The following is a 23,279-nucleotide window of genomic DNA, read 5'->3' as shown; positions in this document are numbered from 1 at the left end:
TGTTCCTGACCCCAGGAGCATGTTTTGGACCCAGTGTGGCACAGGTTAAGCTAGCAGGGGGCTCAGGAGGAAGGAGAACTTCTTCCCTCAAGAATTTTGCTCAACAGAAATTTTATCCACCAGCAGCAGATTTAGAAGTGCTGCAACATTCCCCTCACTGTTTTTAAATTGTTCACCCCCAGCCACTCAAGTTTTGCTGTGCCAAAAATCATCTCTAGAGTCATGTTCAGGGACAACAGGAACGGCTTGCCATGTCTTACTCCACCCCTCAAAACCATAAGTGAGGCTCCCAAATAACGTCAAAAAAAGCATCCTAAGCAAAACAGCATTGCAAAAGACAAACCATAATTGAAACAGCTTTGAAACACCAGTCTTTTTGAAAGCAAGATAATTTCTGACTCAAATAATGCATTTCTGAGCATGTGGAGGAAGTCCTGTGTTTAATATCTTCACGTATCTTCATGGGAGTGCATTTCAGAAGAATCAAATATATAAAACCAAGGTAACAAACCATAACATTTCAAGTGGCCCCTGGAAATCAGGAAAAGGCTTTATTAATTTGATTTGTGCAGGGACAGAAGAGACCTCCTTTTTAGATAAACAGCTACCAGGAGAAACTGAGTGTGTCAATTCATAAGAGACAACTTGTCTTCATATTCTCACTCAGCTTGTTCAAACCTTGAACAGCACGCAGCATAAATAATTCATGGCCCTTTTAAAAGGCTTGCAGTGCATTACTCAGTGCAATGTGACTGGCTTCATGGGCTCTTTACACTTCAATTCACTTGTCACTTACCCCCGCACCAGGTCTAAGAAAAAAAAGAAAAAACCACAGGCCCTCTTTCATTCAAAGGAGATCTTTGCACGTGGATGTCAAAAATTTACCTGCTCCTTTCAGGTGGCATTACACCAGCCCAGGTAGTAAAAGATGGCAATTCTAGATGAGGATTAGATCTGTTTTGTCCAATCTGGTATTATTTGCACATGCCTGTTTTTTGTATGTTAAAAAAATCCCAACAAACTTGCACAAGAATACAATAGCAATAGATTCGGGATAATTCTCATTACAATAACAGACAAAAGTTGAATTAGGGTCTATTACCAGTTTGTCTTTCTGCCTTTCACCATGGATTAGAAATCCACTTCTTCCATTGCCCTCCGGGTACGTGACCTTGCAGACGCCAACTCTACTGAGACCGCCTCCTTCTTGTGGCAACCATCCCCCACTGGAGTCATCTCGGGTCATAACCACAGCTTTGACTCGCACAATATAGCTGTCACTGCAATGGCAACAAAACAAAAACAGAACCTTTTGTGAGCATCACAGCTGCATCGTGGCAGTTCTTCTTGAGGGTGGTATTCAGACAGCGCTGCGCTGACCCCAGCGGAGAGTTTCTGCCTGGGATGAAGTTCACCTCTGTCATGGATAGCCTGGAACACTCCAGCCACCACAGAAAAGGGACCCACCAAACCTCAAGGAAATGAACCTGCCAGGTTTCCAGGTGTCAACACATAGATCAAACAACCTGTGGTGTCTGACACTCTTTGCCTCCTGTGACTAGGGACAGGGACCAAGAGAATGGGGTGACCCAGACACCACCCCCAAGGCCAACTCCCACACTGGGGCATCAGGTCTCCAAAGTGCTGGAAGAACACATGGAGCTCTAATAACCCAAGAACTAAGTGATTCAAAGTTTCTGTGATCAAATTTGTGAAGTAGACTTTGGAAGACGACACTCAAATTCCTCCACATCTGGGAGAGTTTTATAAGGAAAACCCCACAAATGTGGCTCCAGCTAGTATGTCAGATGAAAGGAGATGGGAATCGGCTCAGCTCAGGTTATCAGGACCATGCCATGTCCCTAAAACCAACATTTCACAGGGCTTTGAAAGGCAGAGAGTTCTAACTTCACAAGAAACCATTCTGGAAGCACCTAAGATCTGAGGATAATCCACAAATGTTCAGAAGAGCCCCCAGAGCGGGAGACTCCAGGCCTCCCCCTGTTCCCTTTCCACAAAGCAGTTGCCCCATCATCTACCGGGGACATCACCAGGGTCATCTGGGAGCAGAAAAGCCCCCACAGAACCCAAGCAAAAGCCACACACCTTGTGTGGAACACGCAGCAGACTGCAAACGAAGCCTGGCTGTGCCCAGCACAGAGGCGCTGGGAAGGCCCGAAGGCGCTTTCGTGCCCTGGTGCTGAGGCGGCACTGCCATGGCGCTGGACTCTAAGGCAGGGACACTGAGACAGCGCCCGCGGCTGCGACGCCCTCGCAGGAGCTCACCCTGTGTGCTTGGCTGGCAGCCACACACAACCACAGCACCCAAAGCAGCCCACCAGGCTGCTGCAGGGCACTCCAACCGGGAAACTACAGGGCGGGGAAAGGGGGATGTGCAAAGCCCAGGGACTGTCCACCTCCAGGCCACCAGGCATAACTGGGGAGAAAGGAAGATCAACACACAGAGGACTCCAAGCAGGTATCCATTACAGAAACAAATTACTCCCTGTATCCAGATATTTTCCCAGTATCCTGTACAGCATGGCAAGCAGTAGTAGCTTTATTCATCCTGCACCAGGTAAAACTGTCTCACTTTCAGACTATTCCCTTTTTTTAACCCGACCAGATTTAACATCTAAGCAGGCAGCCTCACACACCCTACCTGAAGGCAGTCTGAGGACAAGCCAAGGGAAGCAGTGAGCATCTTCCATGACCAGCTTATCTTTCTGCAGCTACACAGACCTCACAAAACACACACTGCAATTTTCTCTTCACAGCCTTTATTCTATGGATATGCCAAGTTTTTCACTGGACCTACACAATGATGGCAATGCACACATGCTAGAACTTCATCCCCTGCTACCCTGAGTACTGATAAAAAACTTTCCAATCTGATACACGGCCACAGCTGACACACACAAGGTATTCACAGAACTGAGAAATGATGTTTTTATGAATATTTTTGCTTGAGTCCTTAAAGCAGCTTCCTGGGGCAAGTGTACCTATAAATGGATCCAGATACCTTTTTATTTTTTAATGAAAACCCATTTCCAGATTTTACAGTGACAACTTTAATCTCCTAACTTCCTGATACTCAGAAATAAGCAAAATACTTCAGCTAATTTCCTACTCTGCAAAAATTGAGCTGCTTCCATCCAAGACAGTTTTCATTTTCTTCTCTGTACCTTTCCCATATGGTCTATAAGGATCAGCAATTAGCAGATGAAGTAAAAAGAAAGCCAACTATACATTTCCGTATCTTTCTACTATTCCCTGAGGATCCTTTCTGGACTTATTTTTAGCTCTCTTCTGAAGACAGAGCCGCTCAATACGACCTTCCCTCCTATCCTCCCACAAAAGTCATCCACAGAAACTGCTGCTTCTCCTTCCATGCTTGAAAATTACTGGCACTACAGCTTCCTGCAGGATTTACCATTCACTTTTATGGCAGCAGTTGGAGCCTGTGGCTGTCCCAAAAGTAACGCTGCCTTCAGTTACTTGGCTGCATAAACCATTCACTTAAAGGAAAATTAAGCAAGAAGCAGCTATTCAGTACTTTGTGATTCCTGACTATTTCCATCACCTCTCAGTGAATTCTCTAGGCTTGCAATTACATTTGAGTATTAATGGATGCTTATACATTAAATTTAGGTGCCATGACTATCTCTGCCCATTATAATGACAATTATAACGTGCCTCAATGGTGGGGCACAGAGCCAATGGTTTTCCTCTTCATATCCATGACCTATGGACCTTACAAACTCTTTCACTACATGCTGAGAGAACACCATTTAAACTGTCTTCTTCCCATCCTGAAGACCAACCTCCTTAAATATATTAAGCCAGAAAAATCTAGTTTCCATCCCCCTACCCCTGCAAGATGACCTGTTTCCCTATTAAACAAGAGCCTTGTCCAGGAGGAGAGTTCACCTTTGGCAGGGCAGGCAGAGCTCCGGCTCCGTTACCGTAATCCCTTGGCACGCTCTCCTGCACGATCAAAAGTCACCAGTGACGCTGGGCTCCCTGCAGAGCCCCATCCCCACTCCTGCTCTGCTCCACCCACAGCCACATTTCCCAAAGCACAACCTGTGCCAAGGGACTTGGGGAAAAAGAAAAAAAAAAAAAGATAAAAGTAAAGGAGGTGGTTAAGGGTTCTGAGGGCTTGACATCTTGGTTTAATCACTGGATTAGGACTCAGAAGCTGCATGTTGAATTTTCAAGGCTACACACAGCTTCAGCCAGTCTTCTATGTCTAAATCCTGCCTGCTGTTTCCATCTACAAGCCTAGAATAGGCAATGCTTCTTTCCCTCATGCCAGTGTTGATAAATACTTGGGAGGTACTCAAATATTTCAGTTCCATATAAGGATCTCGCTTCCTTAGTGTAAAAGCTGTTTATTTTCTTTGCTATTTAATTTTACGCGACTGCATCAAGGCTCTGGCTGGATCCAAGTGTTCCAAATCCTGAGGAGCAAAGAAGAACCTGCAAATCCCACGTGTGTGCCACTGATAAAACGCTGGTGAACTGGAATAGCGGAATATCTGCATTTTTATCATGGTAACTGCAATCTGACTCACAAGAAATGGTTAATGAGGTACATGAAAATATTTGGATCATTACAATTAATGAGGAACTGATAGCTAAAAATGAAACAATTAGAGAAAACTTCACAGTAGCCTTAGTTCCCTTTGTTTTATTGGATCTTTGAAAGTTTTTAGACTACTCTAATTGTTGGGTTTATGGCCTATGTGCTACGTATTTAATGCAAACTATTTATAATTATGCTCTTAAATGCTATCTTAACCCTACATATTTGTCTTCAACAGCCTTAAAAGCTTGGGAAGAAAGTATCTGAAGGGATTACCCAGCTGCATGGCAGCCAGCCAGCATGTTCCAGGTTATCCGCCTGCCCCACCCTGAGTAAAAAAAAACCCAGCAGAATGAACTTGGGGAGTAAAGGTAGCGTCAAAAAACATGTGTTGTTTTTATTGGAAGGAAAAGAGAACTCTTTAAAAATTATAGCTTGTGGGTATGCATATATATCTATAAAACAGAGTGTGTGCATGTGTAATTGCTCTTCTGGAGGACACAGGATTTTCCTAAACAAGTGACTCAATATTACTTCACTGTCATCACTGAATCCTGGTTTTGATATCTATAGTCCAACTCACAAAGCATTTGTGTGTCTAAGGTGACATTTGAGGCTGACAGAAGCTCTCCCCCACAATGTACACAGGGGGCTGCCATCATCCTGTGCTCTCAGACATAAACCACATCACCTCCAGCAACACTGATGGGGACAAAGCCACAAGCCCCTTGTATGGCCAGTGAGGGCTTATGGCTGCAATCCTGCATCCAGGACTAAACACCAAACAATTCACTCCCCAGTTAAGCCATAAATTTCACCACTGCCTTTGTAAAAGGAGGGTGGGTCAAAGTAGACAACTCCCTTCCACCAGCTGCTTTTCTTTTCCACTTTGCTTCCAAAGCAGCAACTGCAAATACCGTCTGAGATGTCTAAAAATCCCAAGAGGGAAAAAGAAGTAGTCCAACCCGCCATATTTACTACTGGTTTTTGAGTCACATTTAGCATCTAAAACATTTCCCAGACACCTTCCATAACTCAGGAATATTTTTCCCTCTAGCCAAGCTACTTGACAGAAATACAAGCTTATAGACTTCCACACTATTGTTGCCATGAGGCACTTCGGTATTTTCCTCCCTTCCTAACTCTACAGCTTACAAAGCCAGAAAAGATCCAGGTCTCATAAAAAATGGTATTTGCATATAGTGAGTTTCAACATTATGGACTTCTGTCTTTTAATCCATGCATCGACATTCCCAGATCACAGGTTTCAGGAAGAGCTGAAAGGACAGTAGGAGGCTGCTAATGCAGAGGTCAGGCTTGTCAGCTGAACCAGGCACATAACACAATTTAAGCCATTTAGATACAAACAAATGTAACTTTGCAATTACTGGGGCATAACCTGTCTCTGGCTGACCTGGATGTATTTCACAGTGCCAGGTGTTTTCCCTGCCTCAGCAGCTCCAACAGCTGGAGTTAAACCCATCACATTCTACCCAGCTGATTGCTTCAAGTTGTGTTGTGAGGCTCCTCTCTGCAGTTCATTCCACAGGCAGAAAGCAGGGACATTTTGGTGGAAGACAATAAAAGCTGCTAGTTTTGCAGTCCCACTTCCTTGATCTGATGGTCAGTTCGCAAACCTACTAGCAAGGGTGACACAGCTGCAAATTATAACCACCACTTTCTTCTTAAAATCCTAACTTACCAATTTTCATGAAAGAAAACTTCAGAGTGTATGCAGCTATAGCAAATTAAGTTGGTATTTCCATACCACCTAGATTACCAGCAGGTTAAGAAACTTTTTTCATTAAGTTCATCACCAAGAAAAAAAAGACATCTGTGTCTCTCTGGCCAGATCAAATGTTAGAATGAAATCTGAAGAAAACCATGGAAAACCTCACAAAAGTTTTCCCTGCCCTCATCTCTGCATCACACCAGGAACAAAGAACCACTATACCTGTAACCCAATCCTTGTATAAGCAATATGCAACCTGTATTTTTATGTTTTTCAAATCAAATACCACCAGAATAAAAGGGCACCTGGGAAATTTTAGTTGCCACACAGTCAGAGTAAATACAAACAATTCAGTTTCCACATTCCTTGCTACAGAGATGCTGGTAGAGCCTAGAGCAGCCCCAAAGGCAAAATGAAGAGGGGTCAGGTCTCCACAGCCAGTGCTCAGCAAGCCTGGGTTTGCTTCCAGCACTGTAGCGCATCCAAAAATCCTCCACAGGAAAAACTAATAACAGTTTTGTTTGGTTTGTTTTTCTTTTTTTTTCCCCCAAAAGAAAAAGGACTTCTCAAAAAACCAAGACACCTGCAACAACCCAGCCGCCCGCCTCCACATCTCCCTGAAATGCCGAGGCAGTGAGGAACAAAGGAACCCTTTCACCAAAGCGTTTGTTCAACATTTAAGGCTGATTTTATTGAGTTTACGAGAAACAGCTCTATCCTAACTAGCTCAAATGGGATTTCATAATCCCATAATTAGTTCAGATCCTTCCAGGAAGTACATGAAAATTCATTCCTGAAATACATACATACATACATACATACATATATATATTTGAAAATATACATATTATGTAGTTCTGCATGGACTAAACACATCTTTTTTGGCCAGCATAACATCCTTTCCTGTGCCAGACTTGCCCATTGATCCCACAAAGTGGGCACGTGGGCAAAACCTCAAATGAACTGGAAGCAGCTTTATAGGGAAAAAAGCTGGCTTACAAGCATGCTGATAGGCAAGTGAAGATCCACTGATGCAGCTCAAGCACATGGAATTTAAGGTCTCTCCCCAGAAATGAGCTTATTACACAAACAATATTGAATTAAAATGACATTTTAACAGCATTGCGGCAGATTAATTTATGACTTGTGTCTATAATGAAGCATTTATGTAACATTGTTGAAACTGAGTTAGAGCTATCAAAAGTCACAGCAAATCTTGCTACAAAAATACCCCAAACAATATTTGATTTTTTTTTTTTTTCCTAAAAGGCAGCCAAGACATCACTGGGACATACATACTAATGACAAAACTTTTAATGAGCAACCATTCAAGGAAATCTCTTAAAAAAGACTTTCCCACAAATCTGTTGAATAGATCAATTTTGCAATGGTTATAGATGCACATGATGGTATGTCCTAAAAAGTCAAAAGTGGCAGCATAATATATTTGAATAATTTGCCCTGCACCTCACACTGTACAGGCAAGAGTTGCAGCCTCAAGTCTTCCCATTTTAGTGCAAGAGTACAAAATATTAACAGATTACAAGGAAGCTAATTAGCACTATCATTTACAGTAATGAGTAATAAATTGTTGTTGCATGACAGATGGTATTTGTTTTATATCACGTGTAAGATAAGCAAAAATCACATAGAAGTTTAGCCAGCCAAATAGGTAGATTCATAAGGTCTGAATCCTGAATTGATTTCCCTACCTAAAAAAAAAATCACACCTAAGTTCTACCCTAGTTTTTTCCTAACATAAACTGAACATAAGCACTCTGTTACTGCTACCCTATGTTAGCTAATGAACAGCAATACTTAGCAAAAGATCCCTGACAACCACAGAAACTGCATTTCATAAAAATGATTATGTCTGCAGACAAACACATACAGAGTATTCTTGTAAACTCAAAGTTTAGAAAGAAAAGAAAAAAAATTGCTCACCCAAAGGAAGCTGAATTTTCCCCCACTCTCCTTCATTTTGATCCTTCATTTGTAATGGAGGCTAGAACTATATTTATCCCTTTGTAAACATCCTCAATGACATATATGTTGTAACTACAAAGACTGATAATATTTTGCAAATATTAAAAAAAAAATATGCTGTGACTCAGTTCCAGCTGGGTTTGTGTCAGAGGGGGGGTGAGGGAGTAAGCAGGATAACTGCAGTCTGAATCTAAGGGTTTTCATCTTTTGCCAGATAAATTAACATAAAAAGAAAAGAAGACATACTTGGCTATATCAAAACCAGCACACACATTGTTTTTACCTTCAACCTTTTTTGATAAATCCCCTACTCCACCAAATGTCCATGGAGAGGGACATCAAGGGAAGCAGCTTCCCAGGCAGCACCTTTTTTTCCTACTGGTATTTAAAGAAAAGGTGAATGTTAAACCATTAATTCTGAGAATAAAAAATTGATATGTGACCATAAATGAAAGGCTGTGTTTCACAGAAGAATTCATACATATTCACTGATAAATTATATGCTGATTTAGACAACATTCAGAAGGGCTGTGGGGGCAGATGAGAGAAGGCAGAGGGGTAAAAAGCCCCAAGAGTAAAAAATATGGAATTATACGCAGCCGGAGCATGCTTACCTGCTGGGGGATGCCATTTCCTCTGCATTTTAAACCCTCCCTGCTCCGTTTTAGCACCATTGCCAGCAGCAGCCTCCCGTCTGCGCTGCTACCCCGCGCCCCAGCTGGCTGCAGCGGCTTCCCCCCATGCGTGATTCAGCCTCCTTGAGCGATGTGCTGCATTGTGGGGTGACTCATCCCAGAGGTATTCTGCACATTACAGCCCCAGCCGGACCATTACTCATTCGCAATATCCTCCCGGCTCGGAAGAGAACATCGACCAAAGATCCTTGTTTCCCCACCCTGGTTATAGGCTGGGGAAAAAGTAATTGTGATACAACTGCCATAAACTCATGATGAGGGTGTTTAGCAGCAGCTGACCGGGCAAACGTGCTGTGGAGAAGCTGCCCCAGCCTGGCAGGTGTGTCACCCATGCACCCAGGGCTGCAAACAGGTCCAAAGATGAACACAGGTGTCATTTCTCTGATAGTCCGTCAGCCCTTTATTCCCAAAAGCTGCCAACACAGCGCTGGGACCAAGGGTCCAAACAGCTCAGAAGGCTTGGAGGAAGCACTAAGCCTTCCAATATGTCTGCCTCCATCACAACTCATAATGGGGCTTTAAATACCAACTCGTTGCTCACTGTAACTATCCGCTGTAGATCCTCATATACCCCATCCTTGCTGGCAGCCCACACAACTCAAGTACCAACAGTGACAGCCCTGCACACAGACTTGGTTTTGGACACTGCATCTCAAAGCTCCTTTGCTGCTCAGAAACCTTCGCAACTGCTGGAACCCCTCGCTCAGCCAGGGTGTCCCCATAAGTTCTACGACGACCCCTAACACACTCTTCATTAAAGTAGAAATTCCTCAGTACCAATAACAAGAATAACAACTGTGATAGTGGGGCTCTGAAAACAGCTTCTAGAAATACCTGCCCAGTTTCTGAACTAATCCATGCTGATGATTAGGCAGGAGGGGAGAAGAAAGCGAAGTGTTTCCAGGCTCAGCTGCTTCTGTCTGCCTTAAATCCAAAAGGTTTTAACCCTGATTTGGGACAAAAATCCCTTTTTCCCCGAAGTGGAGAATGGCAACTGAGGTGATGCTGCCTGCAAGCATCCTTCAGAGCAAAGCTGTATCCCCACTTTATAGACACAGACAACCTAAAATCACAAGTGCTCCTGAAAACTCCATGCTTGGACCATGGAAATGCTGAGCTAAGGGCCAATGAGGCTTGAACCCAGCTTCAGTGAGCAGACACCAGGCTGCATGGAGGATGCTGGGACATGAGAAGGGGCTGGACTAGATGGCCTTTAAAGGTCCCTTTCCATCCAAAGCATTTTGATTTTATGACATACTGACATTTGTCCCCCGCTTTTCTCCAGCACGCAGCAAGCACATGTGCAGGTGCAGCTGCAGGCACCTATTTGCAGCTTGGCTGGATTTTGTAATGACAATGGAATCAAGCTACAGTCCAAAGCCATGATGAAGACAACAGGAAGCATGCAAAGTTTGTTACAGTGGTATCAACGGACAGCTGCATTTACTGAATTACAATATACAACATAAAAAGATCTCTAGTTTAACGGCCAAAGGATAGTCTGTGTTGACAGAAGTGCATTTGCAATCAATGGGTTAGCTCATTAGTCAGAGTACCATGCTATGCAAGTAATTAAAAATAGTAGGTGGGGTTTTTTTAGATTTTAATTGCACACCCCCAGTCCACATCTCATCCTATCCAGATGTGCCAGAAACTGCCACCTCACTTACCTCTACAAGCTCTGCAGCAACATTGCTTTTAACTTCATATGCTTATAGCACAATCCTCATCTGTCTCCAGAAAGAATTCAGCACTCAAGCCCAAAACAATGTCAGCCAAGAAAATTCAAGAAAGCTTCCTGGCACTTTTTGCTGCAAGTCCAGTTTCTAAAGCTTTTCCCCCAAGGGATGGGGGAAGATGAAATTAGCCTCCCTCTGCAAGACAAAACTATCCTTGAATAAGCTGTTGTAATCATGTTTGTGAAACAACATCTTGAGTAGTTACATCTCCCCACAGCTTTCCTGTTTTCTTGCCTTTCTACTGGTCTGCAGACCATCCTGCCACTGGTTCCTAAAATCTCAAGGCTCAGCGCACAGAGAAGCCTGGGACCATCGGAAGGTTCTTACAGATAAGCAACATCAACAAACAGTTCCAGTATAACAAATGACATAGAAAAGCCATCACACTGTACTGTACAGGTTCCACAATCTCACAGCTGCTGTGGCACAGCTCTCAGCTCATGGGGCTGGGTTGAGCCACCACCTGGGTAATCTCTGCAAAGCTGCTGTTCTGCCCAGGGTCAGGAGCAGGTGGGGACAAACACTGTGTGTGAAAATGCTCTCTGTTACAAATGTTACAGCATGCTCAGTCCATAGGGATGGAAATAATGCCCTTGCCCTATGTCTACATCCAGAAGTGGTTGCATCAGTCAAGATGAACCACCAACTCATTCAGCTGGCTTCAAGCCCTGCTCCCAAGGGTTTTCTTCAAAGGGAAGAATGTATCAAGTCACCGGATCAGCATTAGCCGAATTACTCACTGGCTGGCTTCTCACCTTTGCACATGTTCTTTAACCTTAAGGCTAAGCTAACAAACCTCAGCTCCAAACTGGCAATGCTGCTGCCCTCTTAAAAATTATTATTAAAATAATTATTATTTTTCCCCTTAAATACTGCCCAGTCCAGTAGATTGCACATTCAAACCTACTAGCTCAGTGCTATAGTGAAATACCCTTCCAAGTTTTCTTGCAATTCCTAGCATGGACTGTGTGGAGTGGCTGTGGCAACGTATGAACATTTTCCCCATTTCCCAGAAAAATTCATGCTGCTACAGGGCTCTGCTGTAAGAAACCCAAGGTAAACACTGCACCTGGAGTGCCAGCAAAGTGGTGGATCTGTGTTTTGCTGCCTGCCAGCCAACTTCAAGGATAGTTCAAAGAGCTGAGACAGTGGCTGGAGCAAGAAGATCCCATTTTCACTGCAGCTGCTGGAGTACTTATGGTGAGGAGAATGAAATTCAGTCACCTTGCTAACAGCAGTCATGTCAACGGGCTGAACTTCTGTGGCGAAACATTAACAGAGTAGCTGGGACCAGGCTCTGGCAGCTGTGAACTGGGCACAAAGATGTCTCAGCACACAATTCCAGTGCAGTGTGAGATGTCTGAGTATCTGCAGATCCAGGCCCATTTCAGGAATATCAGACTTGTTAAGCCTCACCCTCTGGGAACACTAGGCAACCTACCTTAAGTGCAGCATTCAAGATTAACCACAGCAATTATTGCCTGAACACAGCTTGATGCGCCTTGTAAGAGGTAAAGGAAGTCACTTTTCTCCATTTTTGTTTAAATAAAAAAACCCCAAAAAACCCACGAACAAAACAAAACTCAAAATAGAACAAACAAACAAACAAAAAACCCCCAGTCAATTAAATGACCTCCAAACAAACAACAAGCCCTGACAAAAGACTTCAGAGACATGGTCAGTGTAGTTTCATGTCCAGCACTTGAGAGACACCCACTGCACTTGTGCTGCCCCTGTTGTCCACAAAGCTTTCTTGAACACCAGGTTCATTAAGCTGTGTTGTAGGGAAGAGCAGGAAGTGTGGCAAAAATAGGAAAAAGGGCAGAAAAGTAGATTCTTAGGAAGGACCTCAGACGTTTTATGATACGCTTTAGGCTGCTGAACATTCCAGGAGCACTGAAATGCTCCTCCCTACATATCAATACCATGTTTTCCCTATTCTGAATGTCATTCTCATAGATGAAAGTACATATGCATGACAACAAAAAATGACCCCAACATAGATGGGTATTTCCAGCCAGGATCTGGGTGGATGCCATATGGATTTCATTTTCCTGCAGACAGATCAAAGGAAAGCGCCAAGAGCGTCTTACTCGACTCCAAATAAACATCCATGACCAGAAAAGAGGTTACACAAATGACATGCACTGAGCTCCTCCACACTGGAAAAGCCTCATGTGCTTTTCTTCTAATTAAACCCTTCCTCCATGGCTCCTAATTGATACCTGGACAAACAGCTGTAATATACTCCAGGAAATCTAACCCTGTACTTTGCCTTATTTGTGTGACATGGCCTCAGTCATCACAGGGCACACTGCAAACTTTCTTTTCTTGATAGGAAACTGGTTTAAAAAACAAGCTACTGAAAAACCAAGGCCTTGCTCCTCCCTTTTTATTTTGCACTTTAATACTTAGCTCAACGTAGAGGTACTTAAGTTTTAGTCTTTTAACCACTGCATCTTCACTTTCTTTAGGATAATTTTTTTTTACTATGTGAGTGCTCTTGGACTAATTATGCACATCCTAAACCAGATATATCATTCTGTGTCTTCTCCAGTTTATTCCCTCTAGATTTCAAATCACCTTTACTGCTCTCTGAGGGCTGGCATTATTTACTGGAAAGCACCATGCCATACCTCAATATTCCATGGTAAAACCACCTGCAGACCAAGAGGCAGACACCAGGATAACCTTCATCCATCCACATTCCTAAAATCAGTGAAAACTCCTGTAAAACTGTGCTGACCAGCTCCAGCGTCATACTCCAATCTGATGCTGGCTTTGCTTCCTGTCAGCCAGTTCCCTGTTTTGCCAGAGACTTGAACTAACCAGCTGAAGTTTTCAGGATCACGCTGCTTCTCTGTCAGTGTGAGTAAAACATTATCTTGCCCTTAAAATGTACCTTGTCCAGCTCTTCATTTTAGTGCTCTTGGGAACAAGCTACTATTTTATAGACTTGAAGGAAGATGGTTAACGCTTATGATTCCACTTTCATTTTTAGTAATGTGGCAATTATTTTACTGCTCATTTATGACAGTGATGCTCACAATCTGCCTCTTCAGAGCACAGAAAAAACAGAAGGCAGGATTCCCCTCTTGCAAAGGGTACTACAAGTGTCACCAGGCATGCCTTGGATCAGGACATCCAGCATTAACTATTTTTATAAGGGCATGCAGTGGTAGGACAAGAGGGAATGGCTTTACCATGAAAGAAGGCAGGTTCAGGTTAAATACTAAAAATAAATTCTTTATTCAGAGGGTGGTAAGGCACTGGCACAGGTTGCCCAGAGAAGCTGTGGATGCCTTATTACTGAAACATTCAAGGTCAGGTTGAACAGGGCTTTCACCAATTTGGTCTTCTGGGAGATGTCCCCTGCCCATGGCAGGGGATATGGAGCAAGCTGGGTTCTAAGGTGCCTTTCAACCCAAACCACTCTATGGTTCTAAGATACTATCTCTTAGCTTACTGATTTTGTTATTTAAATCCTATAGCAGGCAGATATTTCTCACCAGTACCTTCGGTTTCCTCTGGCCAACTGTGTGCATCTCCTCCTAAACCCTACTTTGTTCTCCCTGCAGCCAGCTTTCCTGTTTACATCTCTGCCGTCGCTTCCCCTGCACAGCCGAAGGGCTTTGGAAAAAGGACAAACAAACAAGCGTTTCCTCAAGATGCTGGCAGTGTGTGTGTGCCTGTGCCTCTCCCTACCACTGTCCTTCGCCTGGTCACAACACTGTCACATGCATTTAATGGCTTGTATTTCCTGTGCTCTGCTTGAACAGGCAGAATCTTTTAAATGCTGAAAGATACAGTGGTACCAACCACCCGCTGAATGTGTCCCTGGCAAGAGGGATTTTGTTTGCACACAGCAGAGAGAAATCAATCAGGGCAATCATCTTGGGGTCATCCTATTTTCTCATTCTGGCAGGTAAGGATGAGCTGTTCAACACACTGCATACTCATGCTCTCACACCAATTCCTTCCAAAAAGGTTCAGTATAGGGACAGCTGGAGTCCCCTAGTGTACATGAAGGAGATCAAAGACTCCCATGGTCTTTTCTTTTAGCAGGAGAGACAGTGAAGCTGCCTCTCATCCTGTACCATACCCATCAGGGTTTTTGGTACACTCACTATAAGCTGGCAGTTCCCATCTCAAATCTTCTGGATACACTGGGAAGTACCACAACATCAGAACAAAAAAACCTAACAGCTTTTGCAAATCTATTAATCTAAATGGCCAGAGCACCGTTTAAAAGCACCAAAAAATGTACCCTAAAGAGAAGCAACATTATCTCCTTGCAGAAGGTCTGTGGGAAGAAAGCATCTACCTTTTGTGTTTGGGCAAAGCCTCATCTATACCATATACTGCCCATTTAAAATAAATTATTAAAGTATCTAAAGGGAGGAAGAAGATATACCCTGATTTTTTCCTAACTTCACAGAGGTTTTTCTATGTCTCAAGCTGTGTGACAGCCACTCTACGCATGTTCAGCAGATGATAATGAAACCACAAGTGTTTATCTCAATCCAAAATGGCTTCATTTTTTTTCCTCTCCCCTTAAACTCAGATTTAACTAGGGTTTTAACTCCAAGGACAAAAGGTACATGCTTACCTTTTAATGCTCTACCTACAAACTTGTTTTTTTTTTCCTCAAGGAAGTTTCATCCAGCTACAAGTCTGACTTGAGGATTTATCTGTCTCTGCCACTGTGTCCACTAACACCTTGGAGCAAGAGCCTTGGTCTGAAAACGGGTTTTTGCTGTGTTTGTGCAAAGGGAGGGCAACTCTATGCCCAGCACTTCACTGGGATGTTTTGGCTCCCAGACAAGACAGCAGCAGAAGAGCGATGCATCAGAACTGCCCTGCAAGGCCTTCTTTTCCACTAGAAATTAATATTCAGAGAAAACAGCAAGATGAGTACAGGCTTTGCTAAACAGTTTGCACCACAATGGGAAATCAGAAGTTGACAAGATGTCTGGACCCAACGAAAACTCCCCCATGCCTCTCTGAATGTGATTAAGGGATATTTCCAGGCTTAATCTGCAAGGTGGGCAAAGGTCCACAAGCTACCCCTTTGTCCAGGGATGCCCTTTCATTAATGCTAGCACCATGAGGAAGCTGCTGCCCAACCTGTGCTGCCTCCAGCACGGGGACAGCCCTGGGAGCGACCAGGTCAGTGCTGAGAAGATGCTGTGGATATCAACACAACCCAGTGCATTCTGCCATGGAAACCCGAGGCAGTGCCAGAGGGAGCTCTGACTTACGGGCCCAGCTCCAGCGGACCCAGTGATGGAGTCAGATGATGACAGCTCCTTTCGAAATAGAAAGCTGAGGGGGAAAGTCACTTACTCATCCAAATCCACTGCTCTCCCTTGTAAATGCATGGGTGATGCATACCATCAATTTTGAGAGGCGAGAAATCACATTCCTCCTGTCTTCACCCTGTCCAGATGTGCTTGGGCTGCAATGAGTCCAGTGAGGACTTGGGAATTAAGTCCCCATCCAACACACACTCTTTTTAGGAGGAATATATTTACACATTTAACGCACATACTCGCAAACTGTGTTGAGGTTAGCTAACAGTAACAGAAGTTAGTAGTGTAGCAGCTGAAAAGATTGTTTCCATCCAAAATTATAACAAAGCAATGCAACATCTGGATGTGGAAAACAGGCATTTCCCTCTTGACTAATGGCCAATACTTACCTTGCTAAAGGATTAGGTGGAAGTCTGTGGCTGTCCCAAGAGAAAGACTAGGATGTAGCAGCATCCCTCTTCTGGAATTCCAGCTAACACTCAGACAGGAGTCCTCCAGATGCATTCACAACCAAGTAAATGAAGTTTAGCTGAAACAATGCTTTGCCAAAACTAAAACAAGCACAGTGACATCTAGAATTTGGTGCTACTTGCAGATGTCCTAAAGGATGCCATCAACAAAGTCATAAAAAAGGTACTTTAACCCTTGGCAGTGATTCATCTAGGTATTTTTTCTAGCAAAAAACCTTATTACTGAGGGAGTTTCCTATTATTTGCAGGAAAATTCAGATGAGAACAAGCAGATACTAATTTGTTAAAAAGACAGATAAACATGTCCAGGAAATACTTCTATGAAGGTCCTGATCCTCTGAAGATTAACAATCTACAGTACTGGAGACAAAACCATGACACTGAGGAAACAAGCGAAGTATAAAAACAGGAAGAAGTGGAAGTTTATTTTTTTTATGTTATTTTGAGGGAATATTTGTTTTTCTAAAGCTTAAGATACCAGCAAAAGCCCCCATCTGCAGGTCATACTATTCTCTATACAAAAGCAGTTGCAGCGAGTTTCCTCACCCAGGTCCCCAGAGCTGTCAGATGGGGAGACCATTCTGCACATTACAGATCTGCTGTTTCCCTAACCAACACGGCTGTTCAGTTTGCACCTCATCTAAAGCCATAATTAATTGATGCATGGACAATACTCTGTAGCTGACACCAATAATCAAGTTATTTTGATGTTGCATTTCCCCCACAGACACAGGACTAGGTGTTCCCTCCAGATATGTATCAGATATGTATTGGTATATTCACTGTAACATTATTAAGGTAGTACTTGCTGGACATGAAGGGCTTTGCCACAAACAGAAAAGTTGTTCTGGACTTTCCTGCCTTAAGTTTTTGTCCAAATGAAAATATAACCATCACCACTGTGAATTACAAGGATGGAGCGGGAATGTGTTAGGGCCAAGCATCACTTCTGCAACAACCTGGTGGCACAGTTCTTTTCAGACCATCACAAGTCACCAAAGCTGAATAGACCCCATCACTCTGGAGGCACCAAACTTTGCTTCTCCCAGAAACATCTTGTGTTTGTTCATGGCAGCATCAGAAGGAGCCCTGAGACTCCTATTACATCATATATAACTTATCTTCCTTAAGTGAGTCAGGCTGAGGCACAGCACTGTCCAGGGGTCTTCTGCTGTTAAAGGAGATGGGGATAGTAGGAGACAAGGACCCCTCCATCAATTTGTCTTCATTCAGGGTCTTTTTGAAACAACTTCTCCACCTTTTTTTTGCAAAAGCCTGCAAGAAATTTAGTAATTCCAACTGCAACCAATGCCATGCACATGCACTCAATGCCAGCCTAAGAGCTGAATTCAAATCTGTCTGCAGAATTCCCAGAGCACAAAAAGTCATCAATGCAGAAAAGAAGTTTAACTTAACCTGAAAAAAAAGGTTTAAATATTTATGCTCCTAATATGTCCTCATCACTTCACTCTTCAGTACCATTTATAGTTGAATTATTTTTGTCTACTGAAAGTCATCCCTTTGAAAACGGCCTTCACTGTTCAGGAAATACAATAAAATTTCCATGTTAGTGGATGTTGGTCAACTATCGGGGGAAAATGACCCACATTAAGAAAATCCAAGTGCAACACCATCAGCCCCCTGCTTTCCACTTGGATTTGACCTCTACCACAACTGTAATAATGATGCAGATGGCATCTGTACGATTATTGCACACAAATATGTAAGTTTCTCTATACTGGATCAAATATTAAGCAGTTGCTATTTGTCTGACACACACTACATCAAGGCACATGCCTTGTGCCTTTGTATCAAGAACAGCAGTGACTGCCAGTAACAGTATGGTCATCAGTGGGTACCTGCCTTTTTCCAATTCACCTCTCCTTTCCACATGATTACTTACATTCAAATCCTGTTCAACTACTGCAAATTCAATAGACCAGTTTTTACCTTTGCTGCCTTATGGGCTTGTCTGCCCCATGTGTGCTTGTGTACCAGGGTTTTATGGGACCAAACGTTCTACACCACTTTGTAGCTTCTCCTGTTCAGTACTGGTATTGGAAATTCAACAACTCACATCAGTTACAAGAAGAAACTGGAATAATAATAATAACAATGAAAGATGGAGTCCATGAACACCAGCTTCTAGGAAATCATTATCAGAAATACTGTTGAAGTTCATGGCTAATTAAATACCTGAGGTGGTGGTAGGGAGCTATACCCATATACAGTGCTTACTAAGGTTTCCTGTGCTTTCCACCCTGATGTGTCACCCAGAAAAGTCAACTCTGAAATGACACCCAGATATCCTGACTTCACCCATTCTTTGCTTCGGATGAAGGAATGAGCCAACAACAAAAAACCCTGTGCAATGCTTCCACAGAAGGACTGAACTTTGACACCTGCCATTGAGGCAGACCATCAGCAGAGAGCCAACTAGCAAAATACAACAGTGTTTTGCTCCATACTCTGCCAATACCCAAGAGAAACTTTCAGAAGTCACAGACTGCCTCTTCAAGTCCTTTTCTTCAAAGCATATAAAACCAGAACGAAGTAACAGCAAAGAACAACAAAATGGTTGTCATCCAACTGAGCTGGCAGCTCTGGTGACAGGACACAGTGTCCAGGACAGTTGTAAGCCAGATGATGCTGAAAGCGTTGGACTTTTGTTCTGGGACATCTCATGGTTCTTCACTTTGCACAGTCCTGGCTGCATGGGGCACTTTTTGCCTTATCCATGTATCCATCAGCATTTGAGGTTCATCAGTACTTGGCATGCCAATGACTTGAGAAATAAAATCGCAACAACAACAATATTCAAGCAGCTTCAAAAATCTTCACGGCACTGACCCCGGACTCTCCCGCCAACCATGACAGCGATGGGAAAGGCTGAGCCCTGGTGCCAGGGACCCCAGACACCCATCATGCCTCCAATGACCAGCTGTTGACAGTATGGAGGATGGTACAGGCACTATTTCAAAAATCTCACTCCTGGATAGCGCCTGGGACTTCCCCTGCCAAGCATGTGGCATTGAAAGCTCCAAGAGGCTCCCCACTTGCTTTCCTGAAATGCTGCTGTGGAATGGGCACAGAGGGCTTTGGTGAGCCCAGAGGTGCTCACTCTGTCTCCAGATAGCAGGTTTTATCAACTTTAACCTGCACCCATGGGCTGCTGAAGGTGCTACATCCCATTTAGGTTTGTAGGGATAAAAATAAGCTTTTCCTTTGATAGGGAGTAATTTTTGCATGGTGCCACAATGCTTGTTTGGGCAAGCTTTCTATTCACCTGGGGCAAGCATGTTCTTCAAGTTTAATTAGATCATATCCCTAGCTAAAAAAACATAATATTTAATTGAAACTTCATGCCAACCTATGGTCTGTTCTGCATGTCTCTCATGCCTTGTGTAATAGAAGTCCAAGGGTGGGAGAGCAGCGTGGGGTGGGGAGAAGGTTTAATTTTAGCCAAAAGGAAGAACAGAGGCAGCACACTGCCTAGTTAAAGAAACAAACAAAAAATAAAAATCCACTCTGCCACAACCCTGCTCCATGACATGAACTGACTAGTATACAAATATGACCCATAAGGCAGAGGAGCACTGAGTGTCAAAAAGTGCTCACAAAACTAAAGGGACAACACAAGCCAAGAGTACCAAGCTATGCAATGTGGGGGGACGGCCTGCACAAGCCTTGGAGATGCCAACAAGGCACTCTGGACAAAAGTAAGGCTTATCCTGCAAAGGGGAAGTTACCACATACAGAAGCAAGTATCTTTTTTAAGCACAGAAGAGGTTAGTATATTTAATATCCTAATCTCATGAAATGACAAAGTCACAGTGCTGCAAAAGAAGTTTCTGCATTCAAAATTTTTCAAAGTAAAATAAATGTACAGGGGCTGCATTTTAACCTTTTAGGTATTTCTTTCTCCCATATTTAAGGCCTAGTTTTCTGAGTAAGTAAAATAGCAAGAACATATAAAAGCTGTAAACAAGTACAAACCTTTCAACTTTTCTTTATTTAATTAACTGAAGAAACTCCTTCATGTTCCCTGTAAAACAGCACCTTCCAACAAGCCACACATTGCCCTCTTTCCAGTTGCACGTTTCTTCTGGGATTCAAAGATTTCCCATTGGTGGCAAGGGAGTTTCTAAATCCCCTTTATGAATTATACAGCAAGAAATGCCTGAAACAGGAACTCAGCCAAGGACAATCCCAGTGAAGCCATCCAAGGAAAACCCTCCTTGGTTTTCTGACATCTCACTAACCTAGGGAGCTCTAAGGACAGTTCTGGCAATTTACAGGTAGGACTGCCCTGGACCTTATATAATATACCTTTGAGAAAAAAAGTCTTTTTCTTGAGAAAAAGACTATAAACGTTCTAAGTTTTCTGCTGTCCAGAATTTGAAGCAAAACATCAAATCAGCAAAACACCTCAAAGGGGTTACTCCTTTCATCAATCAATACTTATAATTTTCAAGTGTCTTGAAATGCATGACATAACATGAAAATTTACCTATGGATAAAAAAAAAAAAAAAAAATCAACAAGCTATTCTGCATTTTCTGTGCTTGCTGCATGAGACCTTTAGGAGAGGTTTAGGCATCAGACAGTTCTGTCCCAACCCAACACCAATTTTGTAAAACACAGCAGTTTCCCTTCACTGTTTGCTTTGCACTGCAGACTTCCACGCCTCGCCTCCCTGCTCTCCAACCACCACTATCCATCCTGCTTCAGCTGCCTCTCCCTGGCTATTTACTTAGGGCTGGGTACAGGCAGGAATTCCTTCATAACAAAATGTACAAATGTGCTTTTATGTGGGGCATTTAGAAGCTGGAGAGTGCTCTCAAGGAGTTTCCCTTTTCTGTCCTGAGGAGCTGGCTTTACTCAGAAGTTCAGGGAGCAGCAGAAGTTTCTTGCTGACAGAAGTCACATGTGGAAATAAAGGGGCTCAACATTTATTTTATCCACCTAAGGAAATAAGAGTTTAAAAGAGTGCAAAATCCAGAACATAAGATATGATAAGGCTTAACAGGTAAGGAAATAGCTAGGTGCTCTGTATCTGGTAATGACTGCATCCCTCAATGCCAAGGAAGACTCTCACTGTCCAACACTGGACGAGACCATCTACAGACACAAAGAAGATTCACTTCTACTGATGTAAGAAGTATTCACCACCTCCTTGTGCCCACTCTAGCAAAGGGTGATCCAACTGGCCCAAATTCACATCATGGCAGTTAATAAAACCATGAGCTGAAATTAATTAATTAAAATTTCATTTTTTCTCCTGTTCCATCACCAATTAAGATAAATTTCTCTGCCATTCCGTTCTTGCCTTCTCTCCCCACTGCTCTCATTACACACAGAGATGTTTACTTCAGTATCCACTGTTAAATAAATCTAGTGCTAACCACACTCAGAAGTAACATTAGTAGCTACCTACCAAGTATTTTTTAATGCATGCTAAGATTTGGAGAGTCACTTTTATATAGATGAGAGAGGATGTAAAGGATCTGCCTTTGATGCTCGGTTCTCAGCTGAAGGAGAGTTAATGTTCACCATTTCAAGAGACAGCCCCTTCCAAATGCAGGCATGCTCTCTGCAACAAGCAGCAGTACCTTTCAGCTAGCTCCCTGGAACCCACTACTGAATTCTTTACAGCATTATTCACAACAAATAGCTTATCTTGCATATTGTGTCTAACTGTTCCATAGATAACTGGTCAGAGACAGCAGATCCAGACACCTCTTGCAAAGCAGTTGAGTTTTCCAACTCTGGCTCCTATAAGGCAGGGGTTTCTTTATACTGGGCAAAGACACCACACAGCTGTTTCAAACACCCACACCATGAGCAGGTATAGCCAGGACTCACTACTTGTGACTCAAGGTGAATGATGATCTGAAGAATATCCAACCAGGGATGCTCATTTTCAGTCCCACCTCTACCATTCATACCCAGAAATCAGAGATATTTTTTCCTTCTTAAAACATGCAGAAGCAAGCACTACTCACAGTTGACCAAGTTCTGGAGGGTACCAGACTCATGTAGAACCACAAAACCAGGTAAATGCTCTTATAAGAAATTATTCCTCCCATTCCTGCAGCCGAGAGCAAGCCAAAGAGGGAAACAGTCTAAAAATATTTAATTGCTTTTTTTTTCTTTATATGAAATTTGCACAAAAGGTATGCCTTTTAAAATCTCAACACTTAAGTGCTGGAAAAAAGGATGTATTTTGTCCTCTGTATTACCCAACCCCAAACCAATACAAAAACCTTAGTTACATTCACAACTCAAAGAGAACAAATTAGCAAAATCACTCTGTGATTTTACTGCTTCAATCACTGCACAATGTGGAGTGCATTTGGCCAACAGAGGCAAACCCAAAGCGGCAAAGTGCTCTCCTGCTCACTGCTATTCCCCTTTGGTTTTAAGTCAGCACTGAGAAAGCAAATTAGGCTTCCAACTCTCCACTCCTGTAATGGCACGAGATACGCAGCACTGACTCCAGAAGTTTATATATTTTCTCTTGAATGGGAATTTCTCTTGAATGGGAAAGTGTACACAAACACCCTTCTTTCCCCATCCCTTCCTTCCCATAAGAAGGGCTGTTTATTTTTTTATTTGACCTTATGAAAGGTTGGGGAAGCTATTCCACCAATACTCTGATAAAGTCAGCCCACGCTTCCTTAGGGATATAGTAAAAGGAAGGAGGAAAAAAAAAAAAAACCAACACCAAAACACCCCACCAGCAACAAAGCTGCTGG

At 43.0% G+C, this 23,279-nt stretch overlaps 1 protein-coding gene across 1 annotated transcript in view; it reads right to left on the bottom strand.

Annotated features, from left to right (window-relative positions):
- Window positions 1-23,279, bottom strand: part of SPRED2 (sprouty related EVH1 domain containing 2) — a 58,889-nt gene that overhangs the window by 24,913 nt on the left and 10,697 nt on the right. The window contains exon 2 of the mRNA XM_079298124.1: window positions 1,103-1,280. Coding sequence (XP_079154250.1) covers window positions 1,103-1,280 — 178 coding nt within the window. The remainder of the gene's footprint in view (window positions 1-1,102; window positions 1,281-23,279) is intronic.

Source organism: Erithacus rubecula (genome assembly GCF_903797595.1).
Source record: "Erithacus rubecula genome assembly, chromosome: 2".
Classification (NCBI taxonomy): Eukaryota; Metazoa; Chordata; class Aves; order Passeriformes; family Muscicapidae; genus Erithacus; species Erithacus rubecula.
This window is presented reverse-complemented; position numbering and strand designations above follow the sequence as displayed.